A 19,094-nucleotide genomic window follows, 5' to 3' on the forward strand; every position below is an offset into this window, starting at 1 on the left:
GCCTGTGCACCTCCTGCGTCAGAAAAAAGCTCTTCAGTGCAGGTCAGGAAGGATCACAACTGATCCTACCTGGCCAAGTGTTCCTCCCAAAAGATGTCTGGATAATTGAAGTTGCCTATGACGACCATGTCCCATGCCCACACAGCCTCTGAAAGTTCCTGGGTGAACTCTAGATCCAGTTCCTCCCCCTGGTTTGGTGGTCTGTAGTATACACCTACAGTTAGGTCTTTCTCACCACACAACATGGTCTTTTTTGCACAGTAAACCATTAATTGTATAATATGTTCAAAAGGTGGCAGGGGCCTCAGGTGATATATCTAGTGAAGAGAACTCAAATGCACACACACTGGCTGGGGGTAGCTGGCCAGGCTGTAGCACAGCCAAGAAGTAACTGGGGTTGCAGTGCATCCCATGGAGGTGGGTGTAGCTGAGACCTGGAGCTAATGCCCCCAGGTGCAGCTTTCACACAGCAACCACTGGCTGAATGGTTCATCCTGCTGGACAGCAGTGTATGGGATCAGAGGTTGCCGTGTGCTGACCAGATGCTTCTGTGCAGGGCTCCATGTCAAGCAGATCCATGTGGGCTGCTCTCTCAGCAGTGACGTTTTAGGGGGCCAGAAGTTCTACTACACCTATGATGAAAAGGATTTTGTCAGCTTCAACATCCAGAAGCAAACATGGGTGGTGGCTGTGCCACTGGCATTTGCACAGAAGAACTGGTGGGCCAGTGGCAAGACCTGGACCAGTTTGTGCAGTGGTACCTGAAGGAGAAGTGTCTGCAAACCCTGAAGAGCTTGCTGCAGGAGGGAAAGGCCGTCCTAGCCCAGAGGGGTCAGTGAATGGTCCCGATGTCACAGGCATGGGGCTTCTAGAGCACAACAGACCTTGCACACATATGGACTGTGTGTTGCTGCCTGAAGCTGTCCTGGACCCAGGCTTATCACTAGCTGTCCCTGTCTTCCTGCCTCCCCAGTCTCCCCTATGGTGTCGGTGTTCCAGAAATGTCCCCAACAGCTCCGCCACCTTGTCCTGCCATGTAAGGGGTTTTACCTATGTCCCATCCATGTCTCATGGGAGCAAGAAGGAGAAGAGGTCCAACCGGAGACTTTCACTGATGGGATCCTGTCCACTGCTAATGACAAATTCTACATATGGACATCCCTGGAGCTTGGTCCCATATCTGCCATGCACCACTATGCCTGCCAGGTGGAGCACAGCAGCCTGCTGGAAACCTCTTTGACCTGGGGTAAGGGCTGTAAGGGGGATAATGGATGGGGGGCACCTCTCTGAGAGCTGAGAAAGGACCAGCTGCAGCACGTGACCTCAGGCATCCCTGCCCATGGGCTGCATTCAGTGCTCTCGCCAAGTGACTACTGTTCCCAGGAGACGTGGTTGTCAGCATGGAGGATGTCCTGTGGCAGTCAGTTCCACAGGCATTTGCCTGTTCCACAAGTTAATGTTCAGGGTGAGGGCAAGGTTTGAGGTGGTGCAGATTGAACAGCAGTGCTCCATCATCCCATCCACAGAAGGTGCATCCCTGGTGCATGCTTCCCCCTGTAACTTCTCCTCTTATCCACCCCCCACAGTCCCTGACATGATGGCTGGCCTGTCCCCTGGGGTCCTGCCCTGGCTGTCCTCATCGTGGCCAGGGGAGTGATCATGGTTAGCGCTATCCTGGCCTGTGCCATCATCTGGAGGAAGAAGTCAGCAGGTAAGAGGTTCCTCACATTGCGGGGGGGAACTCACATTGAGGAGGTAACCAGAAGAAGAGACACTGCATTATCATGGTGGGCAACTCCCTGCTAAGAGGAATGGAGGGAACCATCTGTCACCCAGATCTCATGGCACGAGAGGTTTGCTGTCTGCCTGGAGCCTGGATCAGGGATGTCACAGTGAGGATTCCTGACCTCATACAGCTCTCCGATTACTATCCTATGGTCCTCATCCATGTAGGCACAAATGATCTGTGCAGGATCAGTCAGAACTATATCAGGAGTGACTACACATCTCTGGGGGCCAGGATTAGGAAGACGGGGTGCAGGTGGTCTTCTCATCGATCCTCCCAGTCAGCGGTCACAGTAGGCATCACATCATCTGTGTCAGAGCGGTCAACCTGTGGCTTTGGAGTTGGTGCCATTGTGCGGGTTTTGGCTTCCTGGACCACAATCCACACTTCCGTGTAAGGGACTTCCTGGGACGCAATGGTCTTCATCTTTCCACAAAAGGTAAGAGTCTCTTTTCTTACAGGTTGGCTGATCTCCAACATCAGGCTTTAAACTAGGTTTGATGGGGGATGGTGAGGCAGGAGATGGAGAGAATCTAGGACCTACAATCTACGAGACATGCAGCAGGACATCCCAGGTAAGTACCAAGGGGCCCTTTAGGCATCAGAATGGGGGGGCAATTTGAATTGTTGTACACATTGAGGGCTATAGGTTGTACAGAAGTGAATTTGGGCACGTCTGCAACAGCACTGCAACCAGACTGGTGGTAAGTGCAAGAGTGAAGTGGAGCAGTGGTGACTAGGGCAAGGGGGGAGGAGGGGCTCCTGTGAGGGACATTTCTGGTCTCCTCCCTTGACACCGCCCTTTCTTCTTAGTATGCTTTCCCTGTTCTGTCCCATATCTAGGTGCCTCAGGTTTGCAAGGCATCACCCTGTTTTTGTGGCCCCTGCTATGGCCCTGTGCTGCAAGATGAGGCACAAGGGAGCAGGGTGCCCATTAGCCAGCAGCACTGCCAGCTGAGGGAGGACATGCTAGCTTTTAAGACCTTGCCAGTCACAGACCCTGTAACAGTAACAGCATCAGATCCTGGGGGTCAGGGCCCTATCTGTCTGTCTGCTTACCCTGACAGTGGGGAGAACTGCTTTCCTTGCTGATCCTAGAGGACACCTATGGGGGACTGTCACAGAGGGCAGGTGAAATGGGAAGTCCACCTTGAGTGGGGACAGCTGAGGCAGATCCTCCCAGTCCCACTTTTCCCTGTTCCTGGGTGCCAAACTGGAGAGAGAGTGAGGCCCAGTGAAGTGCAATGTTCCCCAACTCATCTCCAGCCCAGCTGTGCTGGCCTCCTGCCCCCAGCCTCACTCCTCCCACTGGCCTCGGGGGCTTGGCAGAGGCAGGGTCTGTGGGCAGGTGGAGGCTCCCATTGGAGAGTGGGGGCTTCAGGGTCCTAAGAAGGAGCAGGGATGTGGGGCCAGGGAAGGCTCCTCCCCACTGACCAGGGATGGCAGGAGCCCCAGGACACAGCAGGTGCCTGCACATTGCAGTCCATTTCCTCTACTGCACTGTCTGTGTCCCCCCTTGCCCAGGTGCCAGCACTGGCTGGACTGGAAGCTAGGTGGCTCCTGGGGGGGGGGAGGTCCTGCACCTCATCCTTGGAGGCTGCTCTTAGCATGTGGATCCCTGGCCAGGCAGAACCTACCTCACCCCTTGCCCCATCTGCTGTGGGCTAGGGCAGTGCTGTTTCCTGAGCTGGGGTCGGGTCTTGCCACCCCTCCCATGCAGTTGGCAGCTCTGGCTGCATGTGGAGACATGGGGCTCCTGGCAATCCCACCCCTTCTGCGTGAGCCCTGGGGGAGGGCCAGGGGTCAGCCCAGGGGTGCAGCTACCAGCCCCATGACCTGCCAGCCGGCACCTGGTCAACGCCACTCCAGGGCAGGGTGAATGTGAAAGGCCTTCTGGCTGTGCTGGCAGCAGCTCGCACCCACCTGTCTCTTCTGTGCCTGGAGTAGGCCTATTTGTTTCTCTGTTGGGACATGGGCTAAGGCCCACCATGTGACTTAGTGGGCCCCCCACTAGTTGGGGGCCAGTGGGGACAGAGGAAACAACTGATCACTTGGGACAAAAAATGACAAAAGAGAATGTGCGCGTGGGTCAGAGGGTCAAAACAAGCACACCATCGGGGCACACCAAGCAGAGCACCTCAAACAGTGCCCACCAACTCTCAAATGCAGCTAGAGAGCTGGCAGCTACTGCTCAGCAGTACTCTGCCCGGAGACTGGACCATAGGAAACAGAGGAAAATGGCCCCACAGTCTCTGGGGACCCTTTCAGCCAGAGCCTCCTTCCTGGTGACATAAATAGCCAACTTGGTCAGGGCCAGAAGGAGGTTAACCAGGAGGTCCTGGGCCTCGGTGAGGCCACAGATAGGGACTGCAAAAATAAACAAGTGAATAGAAACGTGCAGCCAGAACCTCAATAGGAGGTTGTGGAGGAGGAGGTGCAGGATGGGGCTGGGAGATGGGGCTGGAGACACCTGACTAATGCCCATCCTTCCTCCCCACACAGGGAGCAACCATGGCTTCAACACCTGCGTCAAAGGTAAGTGCAGGGGGCTCTAGCTTGAGGGATCCCCCAGAGGAGATGCTGCCCCTCTCCGAGCCAGCCCTGGGAGCCCCGTATCACCCCAAGCCAGGAGGCTGTGGAGGCCGAGTAGGGGGACAGCTGCTGGCTGGGTCTGTGCCAGCCCCCCTGCTCCTGGGAGGAGAGGGGCAGAGTGCGGAGTGTCTGTCACTATCCTAGGCAGCCTGGGCTCTGGGGCCTGTGGGTCCAGGGAAGGGGCTGCAGCCTAGGAACTGCCAGGAGCAGAGGCAGCACAGTGCAGGGAGCCCCTCAGTGGGAGGTATGTTGTGGAGGGGCATCTCCTCCCCTCAGTGCAGGGAGTGACCCCAGGCTGGAGCCAAGTGCTGGGTCAGTGACTGCCCAGTGTTGCAGTCCCTCTAGTTCCTATGTCTCCTGTGTCTTCTTCCCCCGACTTAACAGAGCTGGGTGGAGTCTGTGCCACCTCCTGAAGGGCCCACAGAGGAGGAGAGAGCACAGCACCGAGCAACACACTGCACTGATTCACCCCTTCCAAATGCCTTGATTTTACTGTCTTTGTTTTTTATAAAAAGAACAGGCAGAGATTTCATACATTTCATAGATTTCATAGACATTAGGGCTGGAAGGGACCTCGGAAGATCATCGAGTCCAGCCCCCCGCCCAAAGGGCAGGACGTCAGCTGGGGTCATAGGATCCCAGCAAGATAAGCATCCAGTTTCATCTTGAAGGTGTTCAATGTAGGCGCTTGAACAACCTCCGGTGGCAGGCTGTTCCAGACCTTGGGGGCTCGGACAGTAAAGAAATTCTTCCTTATGTCCAGCCTGAAACGATCTTGTAGTAGTTTGTGACCATTCGTCCTCGTCATCCCTTGGGGCGCTCTGGTGAACAAACGTTCCCCCAGATACTGGTGGTCACCCCTGATAAACTTGTAGGTGGCCATCAGATCACCCCTGAGCCTGCGCTTTTCCAGGCTAAAGAGCCCCAGGGCTCTCAGCCTGTCATCGTAGGGTCTGCTTCCCTGACCTCTGATCATACGCGTGGCTCTTCTCTGGCCTCTCTCAAGCTTCTCCACATCCTTTTTGAATTGTGGAGCCCAAAACTGGACGCAGTACTCCAGCTGCGGCCTCACTAAGGCTGAGTACAGGGGGAGAATGACGTCCCGGGATTTGCTTGAGAAGCATCTATGGATGCAAGCCAGTGTTTTGGTCGCTTTACTAGCCGCAGCATCGCATTGCAGGCTCATGTTCATCTTGTGGTCAGTGATGGTCTTGTGGTCTCTTTCTTCCATAGTGCTAGCCAGCGTAGCACTGCCGAGCCTATAAGGATGCTGCGGGTTTTTCTTCCCAAGGTGGAGAACCTTGCATTTATCGGCGTTGAACACCATCAGATTCTCATCCGCCCACTTGCTGAGCCTGTCCAGGTCAGCCTGGATCACCCGCCTGTCTTCTGGCGTGGATGCTTTGCCCCAAAGTTTGGTGTCATCGGCGAACTCGGCCAGTCCGCTTCTGACTCCAGTGTCCACATCGTTAATGAAGATGTTGAACAGTATGGGTCCAAAGACAGAGCCCTGGGGGACCCCACTGGTCACAGGACACCACGATGAGTGACTTCCATCAATTACTACCCTCTGGGTCCGCCCCCGGAGCCAATTTTCCAGCCAGTGGATCGTGGGGGACCCAAGGCGACAATTGGCCAGTTTCTCCAAGAGACGATCATGGGACACCAGATCGAAGGCTTTTTTGAAGTCAAGATATATGACATCAATCTCATCTCCCTTGTCCAGATGAGATGACCTTGGAAGTTATTCTTACCAGGGAGACAGGCAAGACTTACACTGCGTCAGGCAGTGTGGGTCATGCTCTAGAGCAGCAGTTCTCAACCTTTTGGCCAGGTGCGCAGTGTGGGGTGCATCTGCAGCTATATTGCACTCTGGGGACTGGCCCCACCCTTGCCTGCCCCCAAGGTGCTGGACCAGAGTCCTGGGGGTCTGTGCACCTGCCCCCCCTGCGCACCAGGGTTGTGACACCACTCCCCTGCTGCAAATCTCCAGACCATGAGAAGCCCCATGGACTGGATGACATGGCACCATGGGCCAGAGGCTGCTCACCCTTGCCTAGAGCATCCATTTTGAATTCCTTGTACATTAACCCTCATAGCATATTTTTGCAGTGTTGTTCAATGTGTGCTGTTGCTTTCTGCTGCTCCACTTTGCTCTGCACATAGTGCCTGCAGCCCTGGGGGTGACTCCAGGACAGGTCTGTGTTCTGAGGACATATAAAAAGCCTGATCTAAGATGCAACTTGTAATCTAAACTGGTGCCCAGGTGCCTGAACATCCCCAATTCAGGGAGGAGTGGAGGAGGCCAAATTCTCTCATTTGCACTAGACATTGCTTCTGACAAGGGAATCCTTTTTCCCTTTTCCTTTCCTTTCCTTTTCAGGGTGGGTGGGGTGGGGTGTTGAGTTTAAGATTGTAAGAGCTTCTTTATGTCATAACCCATTGATTTTTAGTGCCTCGGCACATTGGAATTTTCCCACCACATGGAGCTTTCTTTGCATGGATTTCTCAGCTGCAGAGAAATCCCCGGTGCAAAAGAGTTCCCGCCACACGCATGCAAATTAGTGTCCCACTACTGGTCAATTCTAAATTATTCCTATGTGGCAGCTAGCAATTGGCTCACTAGCTGTATAAAAGGTTGGAGCAGTTTCCGCCCAAGTTGGAGGACTCCACAACCATCTTGTGGGGAACTCTAAGCGCGCTGCGGAGCCTAGCAAACTCCGCGTGTGTCTTGAAGGAGGATATAGGGGCCTGATCAGGTTCTAGCCACTCCCCGTCATAGTGGAAAATTTGACGTATCCCCCGTGTTCAGCGTGCGGAGTCGTACATCGACAACTCATCTCGGTGCGGTTCGGAAGAGATCTCAAGTAAGTTTCCTTCCTGCACTGTGACCATCGGCAGTGTAAGTAAAGCTTTCTTTGTAAAACCAATACGCTTCCGTGCCTAACTCTACTCCGTCGTGGAAAAACCCCACCTGACGGTCCGGGCTACTGGTCATAGCCTCAGACTGCCCTCGGTCCCGACACTTTAGAGAATAAAATGTGCACAGTTGGGGCTAACACACGTTTGTTGTTGGATTTCTTGCACTCTAGCCTGGTTGGAGGTTTCTCTGGGGCTGGGCAGGGGCACGCAGCAGGGCTGGCGGAGTAGGAGGTGTTGTGGTGCTGGAGCTGGCCTGATCTCTGCTGTCTCCGTGCAGCATCTATCTCAATGTGTCCAACACTGGTGAGGCCTGTTCTAAGCCTCCAACTGGCTGTAGTCCAGTCGCATCCTCTGCCTGGATTGGGAACATCCCCTAGAGTAGTGGTTTTCAAACTTCTTGAGCTGAACCCCACTTTGAGTTACAATTTTGTCCCCAACTGCCCCCCCTCGCCCCCACCCCAGAGGAGCAGTGCGGCCAGGCACAGGATGCCCCTCATCTTAGCAGCCACCACAGCCCATGGCTCCAGCACCTCCTACCTTGGCCCCATTGTGGCTCTAGGCTGTGCCTGCTGCACCAGGCTCCCAGAGGCACAGCAGCCCACTGGTGGAGCCCATCCAGGGCTCCCCACCCCTGCATCCCCACACAAGGCTGCAGTGGCACTGGCTTCTTGCAAACTTCTTGCCTGAGCCTCTCTGTGCTGCACCACCACCTCCACAAGTTTCCTTCACCCCCCTCCCCAGGGGGTGCATCCCACAGTTGTAAAAACTGATGTCATAGGGGCCTGAAGTGCCAGGAAGGCACCTGTCTGCTGGCAGCAGGGTCTGTGGGAGGACAGGACCCCTCCTGCTGTTGCAGATGTCCCTGGCAACCATCCCTCCAACCCCTGCCATGGTCCTAGCCACTGACCTGGGATTGGAGAGTCACCAGACAATGACAGGCGCATGCATTATTTCAGCTCTTCATTTATTTCACAAAATACATTGCACAGCCCAACCCCAGCTCCAAGACATACCCCCCCCCCCCAAACCAACACGCAACATGCAGGTAACACTGGAGACTCACAGTAAGGTAACCAGGGTAGAGCACAACCCACCCCATGTCCTGCCCTTGTTTCTGGCTCTCCCCAACCTCTTCTACTACCTTTCCCATCCCCAGAGACAGCTGCCCACTCCCGACCAGGCTACAGACCCTGTTGGGAGGCAGAGGGGTTCCTTCCCCAAGTAGTGGGTTACTCAGCAAGCTGCCTCTGCACCAAGCTGTAGTAGGGGCCCCGGCGTGCCATGAGCTCCGTGTGCGTCCCCTGCTCAGCCACAGCGCCGCCCTCCAGCACCACGATGTGGTCAGCTCCCTCTACCGACGCCATGTGATGGGCAATCACCAGCACTGTGTGGGTCCCCCCACTCAGCAGTGCTGCACGGACCTGGGGAAGAGTGGAGACAGTCAGGACACAGCCTGAGGTGCCCCTGCCCTGCAAACCTGCGTGTGAATCTCGCCACTCACTGCAGCCTCACTCTCCACATCCAAGGCACTAGTGGCTTCATCCAGTATCAGCACCCTCGGCTGCCGGATCAGGGCCCGGGCGATGGCAATTCGCTGTTTCTGCCCCACCGACAGCTGCCCGCCCTTCTCCCCCACCTCTGTGGGCAGGAGAGACAGCAACGGTCAGGACACCTGGGTTCTCTCTCAGCCTGGGAAGCAGAGTTGGGGGCTGGGGGAGTTAGAGCAGTGGCGGAGGCTGGGAGCCTGGATGCCTGGCTTCTCTCCCCAGCTCTGTGACGGCATGGGGTCTGCTGGATTGCAGAAGGGAGCCAGGATGCCTAGGATCTCTCTGCAGCCCAGGAAGAGGAGTGGGGCTTCCCAAAGCATGTGGCCAGGTGCACTGTGGGACTCACCCATCTCCAAGCCCTGGTCCAATGTGGCGATGAACTCGGCAGCATGGGCTGCTTGGGCTGCGGCCATCACCTGCTCCTTGCTGCAGCCCTCCAGCCCATAGGTGATGTTGTCCCGCACAGAGCCAGAGAAAAGCATGGGCTCCTGCCCCACCAGTGCCACCTGCCCATGAGAAGCCATGTGAACTGACTCCCACCTCAGTTCACTACTCAACATGCCAGATGCAGCCCACAGCCCACAGCTCTCACCTGTCGGTGCAGGTAGCAATGCTCATAGGTGTGCAGGGGCTCCCCATCCAGCAGGATCTCCCCGGCCTGGGGCTCGAAGAACCGCTCCAGTAGTGCCACACATGTGCTCTTCCCACTGCCGTTTAAACCCACCAGCGCCGTCACTGCCCTAGGCTGCAGCTCAAACGATACCCTCTGCAACGGCAGCCACCAGATCAAGGGGCCATTGTGGCCACAGCAGACACCCAGGCTCCCCCAGAGCTGTGGAAAAGAGGTACCTGAAGGACCAGGAGGTCGGGGCGTGAGGGGTAGGTGAAGGAGACGTCCCGGAAGGCGACATGGCCCTGCAGCACGGCGGGCGCCCGGGTTCCATCAGTGCTCACGGCTGGCACCCGGTCCAGATACTCAAACACCTTTTCTGCCGCACCCACGTTACTCAGCAGGTCACCATACATGTACACCAGGGTCTGGGGGTGGGACAGAGTCAGGGATGTGCTGGAGGTGGGGGGAAAGGGATGGGTAATTCCCTGCCCCACTCACCTGTAAGTATCTGCCCACTTCACCCTGGTACAGCAGGAAGGAGACCAGGCCACCCTTGGTCATGAGCCCATCCTGGATCTGCTGGTGGCCGCAGTACAGCATCAGCACCTGCATGGCCAGCTGCAGCAGCTGGGGGCACAAAGTGGCTGTCATGCCGCCAAGTCCATCATTCATAACCCTGCATCCCCCCAATGTGCCTGGAGAACATGTTGCCTATGGCTGTCCTGGACCACAGTTTATCCACCAGCCTGACTCCAACTCAAGTCATTAGCTTGCACCCTGCCTTTCCCCGACACCTGGATTTCTTTTTCAGGTGCCTGGGTTCCTCTGTCTTCCACAGCTCATGTGCTAGAGCACAACCAGACTTTCTTCCTCTGGGGCTCTTGTCTTTCAGACTGTGGCCTGCCAGGCCAGGACACCTGGGTCCCCCTGTTCACCCACCACCTAGGACTGCTGCACTCAGCTCATCCCTGGAGACACAGGCAGTGGGGTCACATGTGTTCTGGTGCCCTCTGTCCATGGGCAAGGAGCAATATCCCCTCCTCCACCAACACACACACAAAATGCAGGTTGGTCAGCAGACACGCTTGCACACACACAGGCATCCAACACACACAAAACCCAGGTGTCCAACACAGACATGCACTCAGATAAAATGCAGGTGTTCAATACTCCCCCACTCCAAGGTGTCCCACACACACACACAAAACAGGTGTGCCACACATGCACATACAACCCAGGCATCCGGCACAGACACACACACACACACAAAATGCAAGGGTCCAACACAGACACCCTCCAGGTGTCCCATATATATACCTCCCACAACCCCCTCCCACGGTGTCACACATGCACACACAACCCAGATGTCTCACACAAACATCTCACACATCCCAAGCACCCACCCGGAAACAGCCCAGGTATTCAATTCATACACAGAATGAAGGCATCCAGTATGTACACACACACACACACACACATACACACACACACAGCAAGAGCTAACTCATGTAGACACAGACACACAACCTATGTGTCCAACACACATGCACACAGCAGAATCCCGCTTGTCCAACACACACACACAAACACATGCACTTGCATGTGCACACATACACAGATGACCCCCCTCCCCACCTGACTCCTGGGTTCATTCCCCCCCGCTATTTCCCCAACAGCAGCATAACACATCCCCCAGGTGCCTGGATCCCAGCCACATCCTTTCTCTAGCCCTCTTATCCCAGCCTGAATCGTGCCCTCCTCCTGCCCCTTCTCCTGGACACCAGGGTCCCACAGGTGGCTCACCCGTTGGAAGAGCAGGTAGAGGGCCCGCTCCAGGTCTCGGCGGTCCTTGAGGCGCTGGGTGTGGGCTAGAGCTGCCTTGTAGCGCTGCGCCTCCTCCTCCTCAGTGCCGAAGCTGCACACGGTCTCCATGGAGGCCACAGCCTCGCGTGCCACCTCCCCAGAGTAGGCCACGGAGTCCTGAATAGCCCGCAGCACGGCCTGGGGTGTGGGACAGAGATGGGGAATACCATGATGCCAAGAGGTTTCCTTAATTTCTGTGGAGAGGGGTCTGCCCCTCCCAGCCCACTGGCAGAGAGGGGTCTCTGGGACATGGGGTCCAGGCAGCCTGCCCCCAGAGTGCCAAGAGAAAGATACACTGCCCCTGGTAGCAACTTGGATCACAGCACCCTAAAGCTGTGGGGCTGGAAGGGACCTGTAGAGTTCACAGCTAGTCCAGCTCCTGCCTGAGGTAGGACCAGCCCTGTCCAAACCAGTCCAAACAAATCCACTGTCCAACCTCTGAACAAAACTAGTCACCCCTGACACAGCACCAGGCATCACCCCCGCCCGGCCACAGGAAAAGCAGGGGGACCATGGTGACTGATGTCCTGCTGCTGCAAAGGGGTTCCCAGGCAGAGGCTGTGTCCCCGCTGCAGAAGCAAACACCTCCCACATCTGTACCCATCTAACCAAGAGGTCAAATCCCTCCCTGACCCCAAATCCGGAATTAGTCTGAGCCTGAGCAGACAGGCAAGACCCTCTAGCCAGGACCCTCTGGGTTTGGTCCCAGCAGGAGCATTGGCACAGCTCAGTTGCCACCCGCAGCCCTAGCTCCAGCCAGCTCCCAGTGCCTCTGATGACGGCCTCTGTCCTTTCAACCCTCAGCCTTCTCCTTTCCAAACAAAAGGTTTTGAGTCTTTTAGAGTCTCTCCTGGTCTGGCCACTCCCCATGAGCCCTGTACCTGGTAGCGGGCATCATAGACCTTCCGGGAGGCCATGGTGAGGGGTGACTCCAGCAGCGTGAGCAGTGTCAGGCGCCACGACAGGCCCAGCATGAAGCCATAAAGCCCCAGTGCTTTCACCAGGCTGCGCAGGAAGATGTTGGCATTGGCTGGCACTGAGCGACTCATCAAGGTCGTGTCCTTGGACAGGCGCGATGTCAGGTCCCCTGCAAGGTGCAGGGGCACAGTGAGGCCTGGCTCTCCCTTCACTGCTCATGGGGGATGTACAGGGTGGAGCGGGGGCATGGGGGGCAAAGAGGGGGATGGGTGGCTGAGGGAAGGCTGCAGTGAGGGAGACTGGGACCCACCTGTCTTGACCTGCTGGAAGAAGGCCAGGTCCTGGTGCACCAGGGAGGAGAAGAGTAGCCGGCGAAGGCGGAGATTGAGCCGGGAGAGCACAAACATGAAGAGACCCCCGCGGCAGCCAGCAGCCAAGGAACTGAGGGCGTGAAATGGAGAGATAAGACTCTAGTGCCCCCACCTTCCCTCTCCTGCTCTCCATTGAACCCTTTGGGGGAGCTGGAAAGCCCCCAAAATCCCACCTGCCGAAGGAGACCAAGCACATGAGGCCAATGGCAGTGGTGAAGGCATCAGAATCATAGCGGCTGCCCAGGATGTCGATGACGCGGCCAGTGTAGTAGGGGATGAACGTCTCACCTGCAGCAGGAAAGATGGTTTTAAGAACCCAGACCCTCAAATTCACCTCTCTTCCCAGGGCCAGGGTGGCCCCCTCCCCAGCTGTGTGCGAGTCTGCGAGCAGTGGGTTCGTACATTGCAGGTCTCAGAGGAGGTGGTTTCACATGGAGGGGCCGGGGGCCCAGCTCAGTGGGGCTGCTATCAGGCACCTCAGCAGACACAAGCATCTTGTGGGGCCAGCAGCGCCAGCCCCCTGACTCAAGTACCATGGAGGTGACAAGGCTCCCACACCTTGGCGTGGGATGTTCTCTGCAAGAAGCACGTCAGAGGCCTTGGCTTAAGTGCCTCCACCTCGTATCCAGACTCTATCAGGTCAGGGTCTTGGGGCCTGACCACAGCTGCTGGGACAATGTAAGAGCTCTGACCCACTGGGCCCCATCCTACTCTGTCCTCAAAGGCATGAGGATGCTTCTGTGTCTCCATTGTCCGATCTGGAGGCCACCTGAACTGAGGTTTAGCTTTCCCAAGCAGTGATGCTCATGAGCAAACAGATGTGCTCTCTCCCCATGCCACGGCCCTATCTGGCAAAGGAAGCTCCCTTTGCCCCACCTTGAGGACAGAGGGCTTCCTGGGATGCCAACTCACCGATGACAGCCACAGTGAGGAAGACGAAGGCTCCAGACAGGTAGGGCAGGTCAGGCTGGGACAGCCCCATCAGCCGGCGCAGCAGGGCCCAGGATTGCCATCGCCGCTCGGTCTCCTCTGCACTGGGTGTCCCAGCCCCTCGCCCCAGCGCCCCCCAGGTGAGCTGGGCCAGCCCGGCTGCCCCATAGACCAGCAGCAGCCAGCCCCAGGGGCCACGGGCCAGCGAGGCAGGGGGGGCACCGGCCACGCACCCCCGCAGCGTGGCATAGAGCACGGGGCCCAGGCACAGGGCGGCCAGGGGGGCCGGGCGGGGGGGCCCGGGGCCCAGCAGGCGCCAGGCCCCCCCCAGCCCCAGCAGGCGCAGCGCCGCCTCCAGCCAGGCAGCCGGCATTCCCGGGGGGGCCAGGCCCGGCGCCCCCCAGCCCAGCAGGGCCAGCAGGGCCAGGTCGCACAGCAGCAGCGGCCAGGGCAGGGGCAGCATGGCCGGGGCTGCGGAGGTCAGCGCGGCCGGGCACCCAGCGCTCCGGGGCCGAGCTCCCGCACGCCCAGTACAAACCAGTCCGGCCGGGCGGGGCGGGCGGCTCGCACCCGGGATGCACGACCCCGCAGCTGCCTGCAACCGGCTCGCAGCCCCCGCACAACTCCAGCCCGCCCCGCCGCTTCCCCGCTTTCGCTTTCGTCTCCCCGCCCCGCCGCTCCGGGCCTGCGGCCGCCGGGGGGAGCCCGAGACGCGCGGCCCATCGCCGGGGCGCGGCGGGACTCGGCGCTGCCCCCCGGCCCAGCGCTTCCCCGCCAGCTTCGGGCCCGGCCCCGGCCCCGGCCTCGGGCCCCCGAGCCCCTGGCGCGGCCCCTCCTGCGCCCGGGACGCAGGGGCCGGGCTCAGCGCTCCTGCCTGGAGGGGCGGAGGGGGCAGGGGCTGGAGTCGGGCGGGGATTGTGGGGGCAGAGGGTGGGAAAAGCCAGGCAGAGGGGCGAGAAATAAACACCGGGTGAGCTGGCCTGGGAAACGGGGAAAGCCGGCGGGAGGAGGTCTTTTAGAGACCATCCATGCCCATAGCTATTCCCTGGTCCAGCCACCCAGCTGCCCGCCCTCATCTTTCAATTCACATTCATGGATCTGTCCACCCGTCCATAAATCCATGCATCCACCTGGCCATCCATGCACCCACCCACCCCTCATTCATGTCCATCCATTCACCCACCCATCCATCTGTCCATCCATCCATCCATCTGCCCACCTGCCTGCCCATTCATCCATCCATTCACCCAACCATCCATGCATCCATCCATCTGCCCACCCATTCAGCCTGTTCATCCATCCACCCAGTCATCCATCCCTCCATCCATCCACTCCCCACCCACCCTACCTTTCTAGCTTTTCCTGGCACCCCATCAATTGTCTGTCCATCAACCTCTCTCCCTACTAGAACTGAAAAATACAAATGATTTTTAAAACTATATACCAATTCCATTTTTTGAATTGGTAATTGAAATTGGTTTGGTATATTTACATCTGGGTTTTCAATTTTGTTTTAAGGCAGTTTGGGGCTGGGGAAGGGGGGGGGAGGGGCAAACTGTTTAATGTGACAGCTGAGTTTAATCCAAAACTATATATTGTTTTGTTGCAATCTTACCAAAGGCCAGCCTGAGCTGTAAGTGCACTGATTGCTGGTGCTTCTGTCAATAGCTCTGGGTTTCCTGGCTGCTTGTCTATAGGGTAAGGAGAGAAAACCTCTTCCCTTGAAGCCCAGACTCTAGAACAGCAGCAAGCTTGGTCCTGTCCTGTGCTCAGGGCATGATGCTGTGGACACACACTCAGGGGATGTCCCCAGGAGACCCCCATCACAATGAAATTCCTGTTACTGCCCCAGCGAGCATCAAGCTCATTGTCTGGGAGTTGAGGGAAAGACCATTCCTCAGTTTTTGTCAGTCCCCAAAGTGTCCTGGCTGCGGGCCCCATGGGAACACCCCCGTCTGACCCACCAGCCAAGAGAAAAGCTAGTGATGATGTATGACTCCCAGAGAGGTTTCTCACAGTGGGATAAGAGCTGTGACTTAAGGGCCTGCCTTTAATACAACCCATCTAAATATAACCCACCTAGCCAATGCCCCCTCTCCCCCTTCCATCTGGGTGTCCCCATCATCACGCCCTGCCCTATGCCTCATGCATCCCACCCAGAGCTGGCTGACCATTCCAGTATCTCCCCATCCCCACATAAAGGGGGGCTTTAACCAGGGGTCTCTAGCTTTTTGACTACACTGCCCCTCGGAGACAAAGCCAGCTCTCAACCACCCCCTAGCACCCCTGACATGACTCACAAACTCAGCGCCCAAGGCCACAGTGGGTTTAGTTCAAGTTTATTTGGTCAGGCACCAGAACACATTGTGGTGTCACTGACCCCATTCCCCCCACTACCCCATCCTCCTTCATTGCCGTGGTCCTGAGTCTTGTTGCTCCCTGATCCTGGGTCAGATCCTGGTCCAGTCTCATCTCATTGCTTGGCCTCTGTGTAGGCGTGCAGCAGGTCGCTGACATCTGTCCGTCCCACCTGAATCCAGCCATCCTCCTTCATGTGATACACTGGGGGGGACATGGGAGGGTGAGGGGGCAGCTAGCAGAGGGCAGCGCTGGGTGAGTGGGATAAGAAGGCTGAGACCAGGAAGGGGATGGGACCCAGGTGTCTGGGAAGCCAGGGCAGGGTACACACCTCACAGGGGGCCCTACAGCACTCCCATGCCAGGAATAGGGACCACAGAGTATTGTTGGTAGGGATGCAGGCATCCAGGATGGAGCACTCCAGAGGCCCCTGTGATACTCCTGTCCCTTGGGGAATGGGATCTGTCCACCCAGGCTCATAGCCCCACATGCTCACCCCCCAGGAGTAGACCCAGGTGTCTGGGATGGGGAGGGGAAGCTCAGCCCCCTGAAGCAACCACTGGGCCCTTACTATTGACAACGCCCCCAGAGTAGGAGTCGCGGTGGGTGGCATAGGCGATGGCGTGACGGGCCAAGGCATAGGCCTCCTCCACGGTGAGGTCAGGTCGGTAGCCACTATCCAGAACCCCATAGGCATAAGTATTCCCACTGCCCGTGGAGAACATGGGGCCAGAGAGGCGGGTCCCGTTGTCATCCACGTAGTACAGCCCGGGGCCCTGCAAATGGATTGGAGAGATGGTGAGAGGGGGCTGGGGGCAGGGACAGGGGTTAGGGGATGGGGACAGGGACAGGGCCTGGGCTGGGGCTCCATGGACAGGGAGTGAGGGGCTGAGAGCTGGCGAGGTAACCAGGCAGTGGGTTCAGGGAGCCTGGTGGGGCCAAGGTCTCAGGTCACTGCCAACCAGAGGGACATGGGCAGGGCAGTGGCTGGGTGTTCCCCTGGGGGGTGAGGCTGCAGGGTGGGGGGACCCTTGTAGGCACCTTCTTGTCCCAGCCACAGATCATGCTGCCCACGGACAGCCCCATGCCACGGTACTCGCCCAGCATGTTGGCCAGCAGCTTGGAAGCAGCTGAAACGCTGATCCGCTCATTGTTGCGCAGTGCGTAGAGCCTGGAGGGGGAGAGGAGTAAGTACCTGGGGACCCCACGCACACCACACCTCCTTCCTGTGCCCAAGATCCTCCCCAATACTGCAGCACCCTGAATGCCCCTTAACCCCCACCACAGACCACACAGCCTCCCTTCCCCATCTCCTGGTCTCTTCCCCACCCCCACCCCCTCATACCCCACAAGCCGCCCACCCGCTGGGATCACCTGCAGTGTTTGGCAAGAAGCCGCTCCCAGTACTGGCAGTCGGCGGCGCTGCCCGACATGGTACCCAGAAGGTAGGGGTTGATCTCGATCACCTTGTTGAACTGCAGGGTGGCTGCAGGGAGTCAGGGTAGGGCTGTCAGTGGGGCTCACTCCTCCTCCCCTTATAAGGACCCTGTGGGCAAGCCCAGTTTGGGGTGTGGGAAATAAGATTGGGCCCATGTGGATGGGTGGGTGGATGGATGGATGAATGGATGGATGGATGAAGGGAGGGAGTCAGTGGGTGTGGATGGATGGATGGATGGATGGATGGATGGATGGATGGATGGATGGAAGAGTGCCTCTGAGGAAGTAAGGAACACCAGGGAGATCACAGGAATTCAAGCCGGAAGGGACCTCCCCAGGTTACATCCAGTCCAGCCCCCGGCTCAAGGCAACATCACCTCTGCCTAAACCACCCTAGCTATGTGTTGGTCCAGCCTGCCATTGGCAACTCCAGGGATGGAGACTGTAGTGTGTCTCTGGGCAGCCTGGCCCATTGCTTGACCACGGCCAGAATCAGGATGTTCATCTTCCTCTTCAGCCTCAGTTTCCCCTGCTGCAGCTGGAGGCCATTGCTCCCAGTTTGGTCCTCTGTGGCCACAAGGAAAAGCCCATCTCCATCCCCTCTGTCACTGTCCTTTGGGGATTTCTGACTGTGATCACCCCCTCCCCCTTCTCTTCTCCAGCCTCAGTCCTCAGAGCTCTTTCCCTACCAACCTTCCTGCCTCCCAGGCCCCTGCTCCTGTTGGTTGCTCTGTGCTGGACTCTTTCCCATCTGCCCCCATCCTTCTAGAAGTGCAGGGCCCCACACTGGACTCAGGACTCCAGGAGAGGCCTCCCCAGTGCTGAACGGAGCAGGCACACTGCCCCAGGTTTGCAAGTGACACTTCCCTCCGTAGGACGATGGGATGGAGCAGGGACCGGCTTATGGAACAGCTGGGCAACGTGGCCAGGCGAGGGGGCACCGTGACCCCTGAGCCCAGTATGTGGGGCAGCCTCCAGATCCTGAGGGGAGCCCTGGCAGGCCTGGGGATGTATGGGGGAAGGATGCCAGCCCAAGGGCGCTGCAGTGGGGACAGGGGCACCCCAGGGGCAGGGACAAGGTCAGGGGCACGAAGCAGCTCACAGATGTAGCTCCCTGAGGAGGCCCGGGAATCGGTGGCCACGACCACGCCGTGCTGGAACTTGAAGGCCAGCGTGGTGGTGCCGTGCAGCAGCTGGATGCGGCCCGCGGGGCCCCGCAGGAACTCGGCCGGCTGTGGGAGGGGACACACGTCGGACTGGTCCCAGCTTCCCACCCCGTCCCCCACAGCTCCGACCGCCCCGGACCACCCCGCGCCCCCGGGCCCGGGCCCACCTGCAGCCCCGGGGGCAGCGCCAGCTCGGGCCGCCGCGCCGCGAAGCCGTAGTGCGCGGGGCCCCGCGGGGCGGCTCCGGCTCCGGCCTCGGCCCCGGGGGGCGCCCAGGCCCAGGCCCAGGCGCAGCGGGGCGCCCCGCACAGCTCCGCCAGCGCCATCGCCCCGCAGCCGCTCCGAAAGCGAAAGCGGCGGCGGGGCGGGGCGGGCCTGCCCCAGGGCAGCGGGAGCACGGGTGGGACATCGCGGTGGGGAAACGCTGGATGTCAGGGCGCACGAGGGGCTGGAGCCGCGGCATTAGGGCGCACGGGGGTCCTGGGGACCGGGGCGCAGGAGCCGAGCGCCGGGCACCCCGGAGCAGGGAGCAGCGCCCCGTGCCCCCGGGGCGGGGGCGTCACGGCCGCTCGCTCCAGCGAAGCGCGTCCG

At 58.6% G+C, this 19,094-nt stretch overlaps 2 protein-coding genes across 2 annotated transcripts; both read right to left on the bottom strand.

The window, feature by feature from the left end:
* Nucleotides 1–8,245: 8,245 nt before the first annotated feature.
* LOC102573721 (antigen peptide transporter 2) lies at nucleotides 8,246–14,316 on the bottom strand. Its single transcript, XM_059715291.1, has 12 exons — nucleotides 14,081–14,316; nucleotides 13,525–14,013; nucleotides 12,786–12,900; nucleotides 12,552–12,682; nucleotides 12,205–12,410; nucleotides 11,264–11,461; nucleotides 9,959–10,087; nucleotides 9,697–9,885; nucleotides 9,440–9,613; nucleotides 9,194–9,353; nucleotides 8,802–8,938; nucleotides 8,246–8,721 (listed from the first exon to the last, which is right to left on the bottom strand). Exons 2-12 carry the CDS (start codon nucleotides 14,003–14,005, stop codon nucleotides 8,530–8,532), a joined length of 2,112 nt encoding a protein of 703 aa, XP_059571274.1. The 5' UTR covers nucleotides 14,006–14,013; nucleotides 14,081–14,316; the 3' UTR covers nucleotides 8,246–8,529.
* A 1,549-nt stretch (nucleotides 14,317–15,865) lies between these two features.
* Nucleotides 15,866–18,853, bottom strand: PSMB8 (proteasome 20S subunit beta 8). The gene is made up of 6 exons (XM_059715292.1): nucleotides 18,671–18,853; nucleotides 18,440–18,569; nucleotides 17,275–17,386; nucleotides 16,942–17,071; nucleotides 16,472–16,676; nucleotides 15,866–16,104 (listed from the first exon to the last, which is right to left on the bottom strand). Exons 1-6 carry the CDS (start codon nucleotides 18,827–18,829, stop codon nucleotides 16,016–16,018), a joined length of 825 nt encoding a protein of 274 aa, XP_059571275.1. The 5' UTR covers nucleotides 18,830–18,853; the 3' UTR covers nucleotides 15,866–16,015.
* Between the last annotated feature and the right edge of the window lie 241 nt (nucleotides 18,854–19,094).

The sequence above is a fragment of the Alligator mississippiensis genome, chromosome 11 (assembly GCF_030867095.1).
Source record: "Alligator mississippiensis isolate rAllMis1 chromosome 11, rAllMis1, whole genome shotgun sequence".
Lineage (NCBI taxonomy): Eukaryota > Metazoa > Chordata > Crocodylia > Alligatoridae > Alligator > Alligator mississippiensis.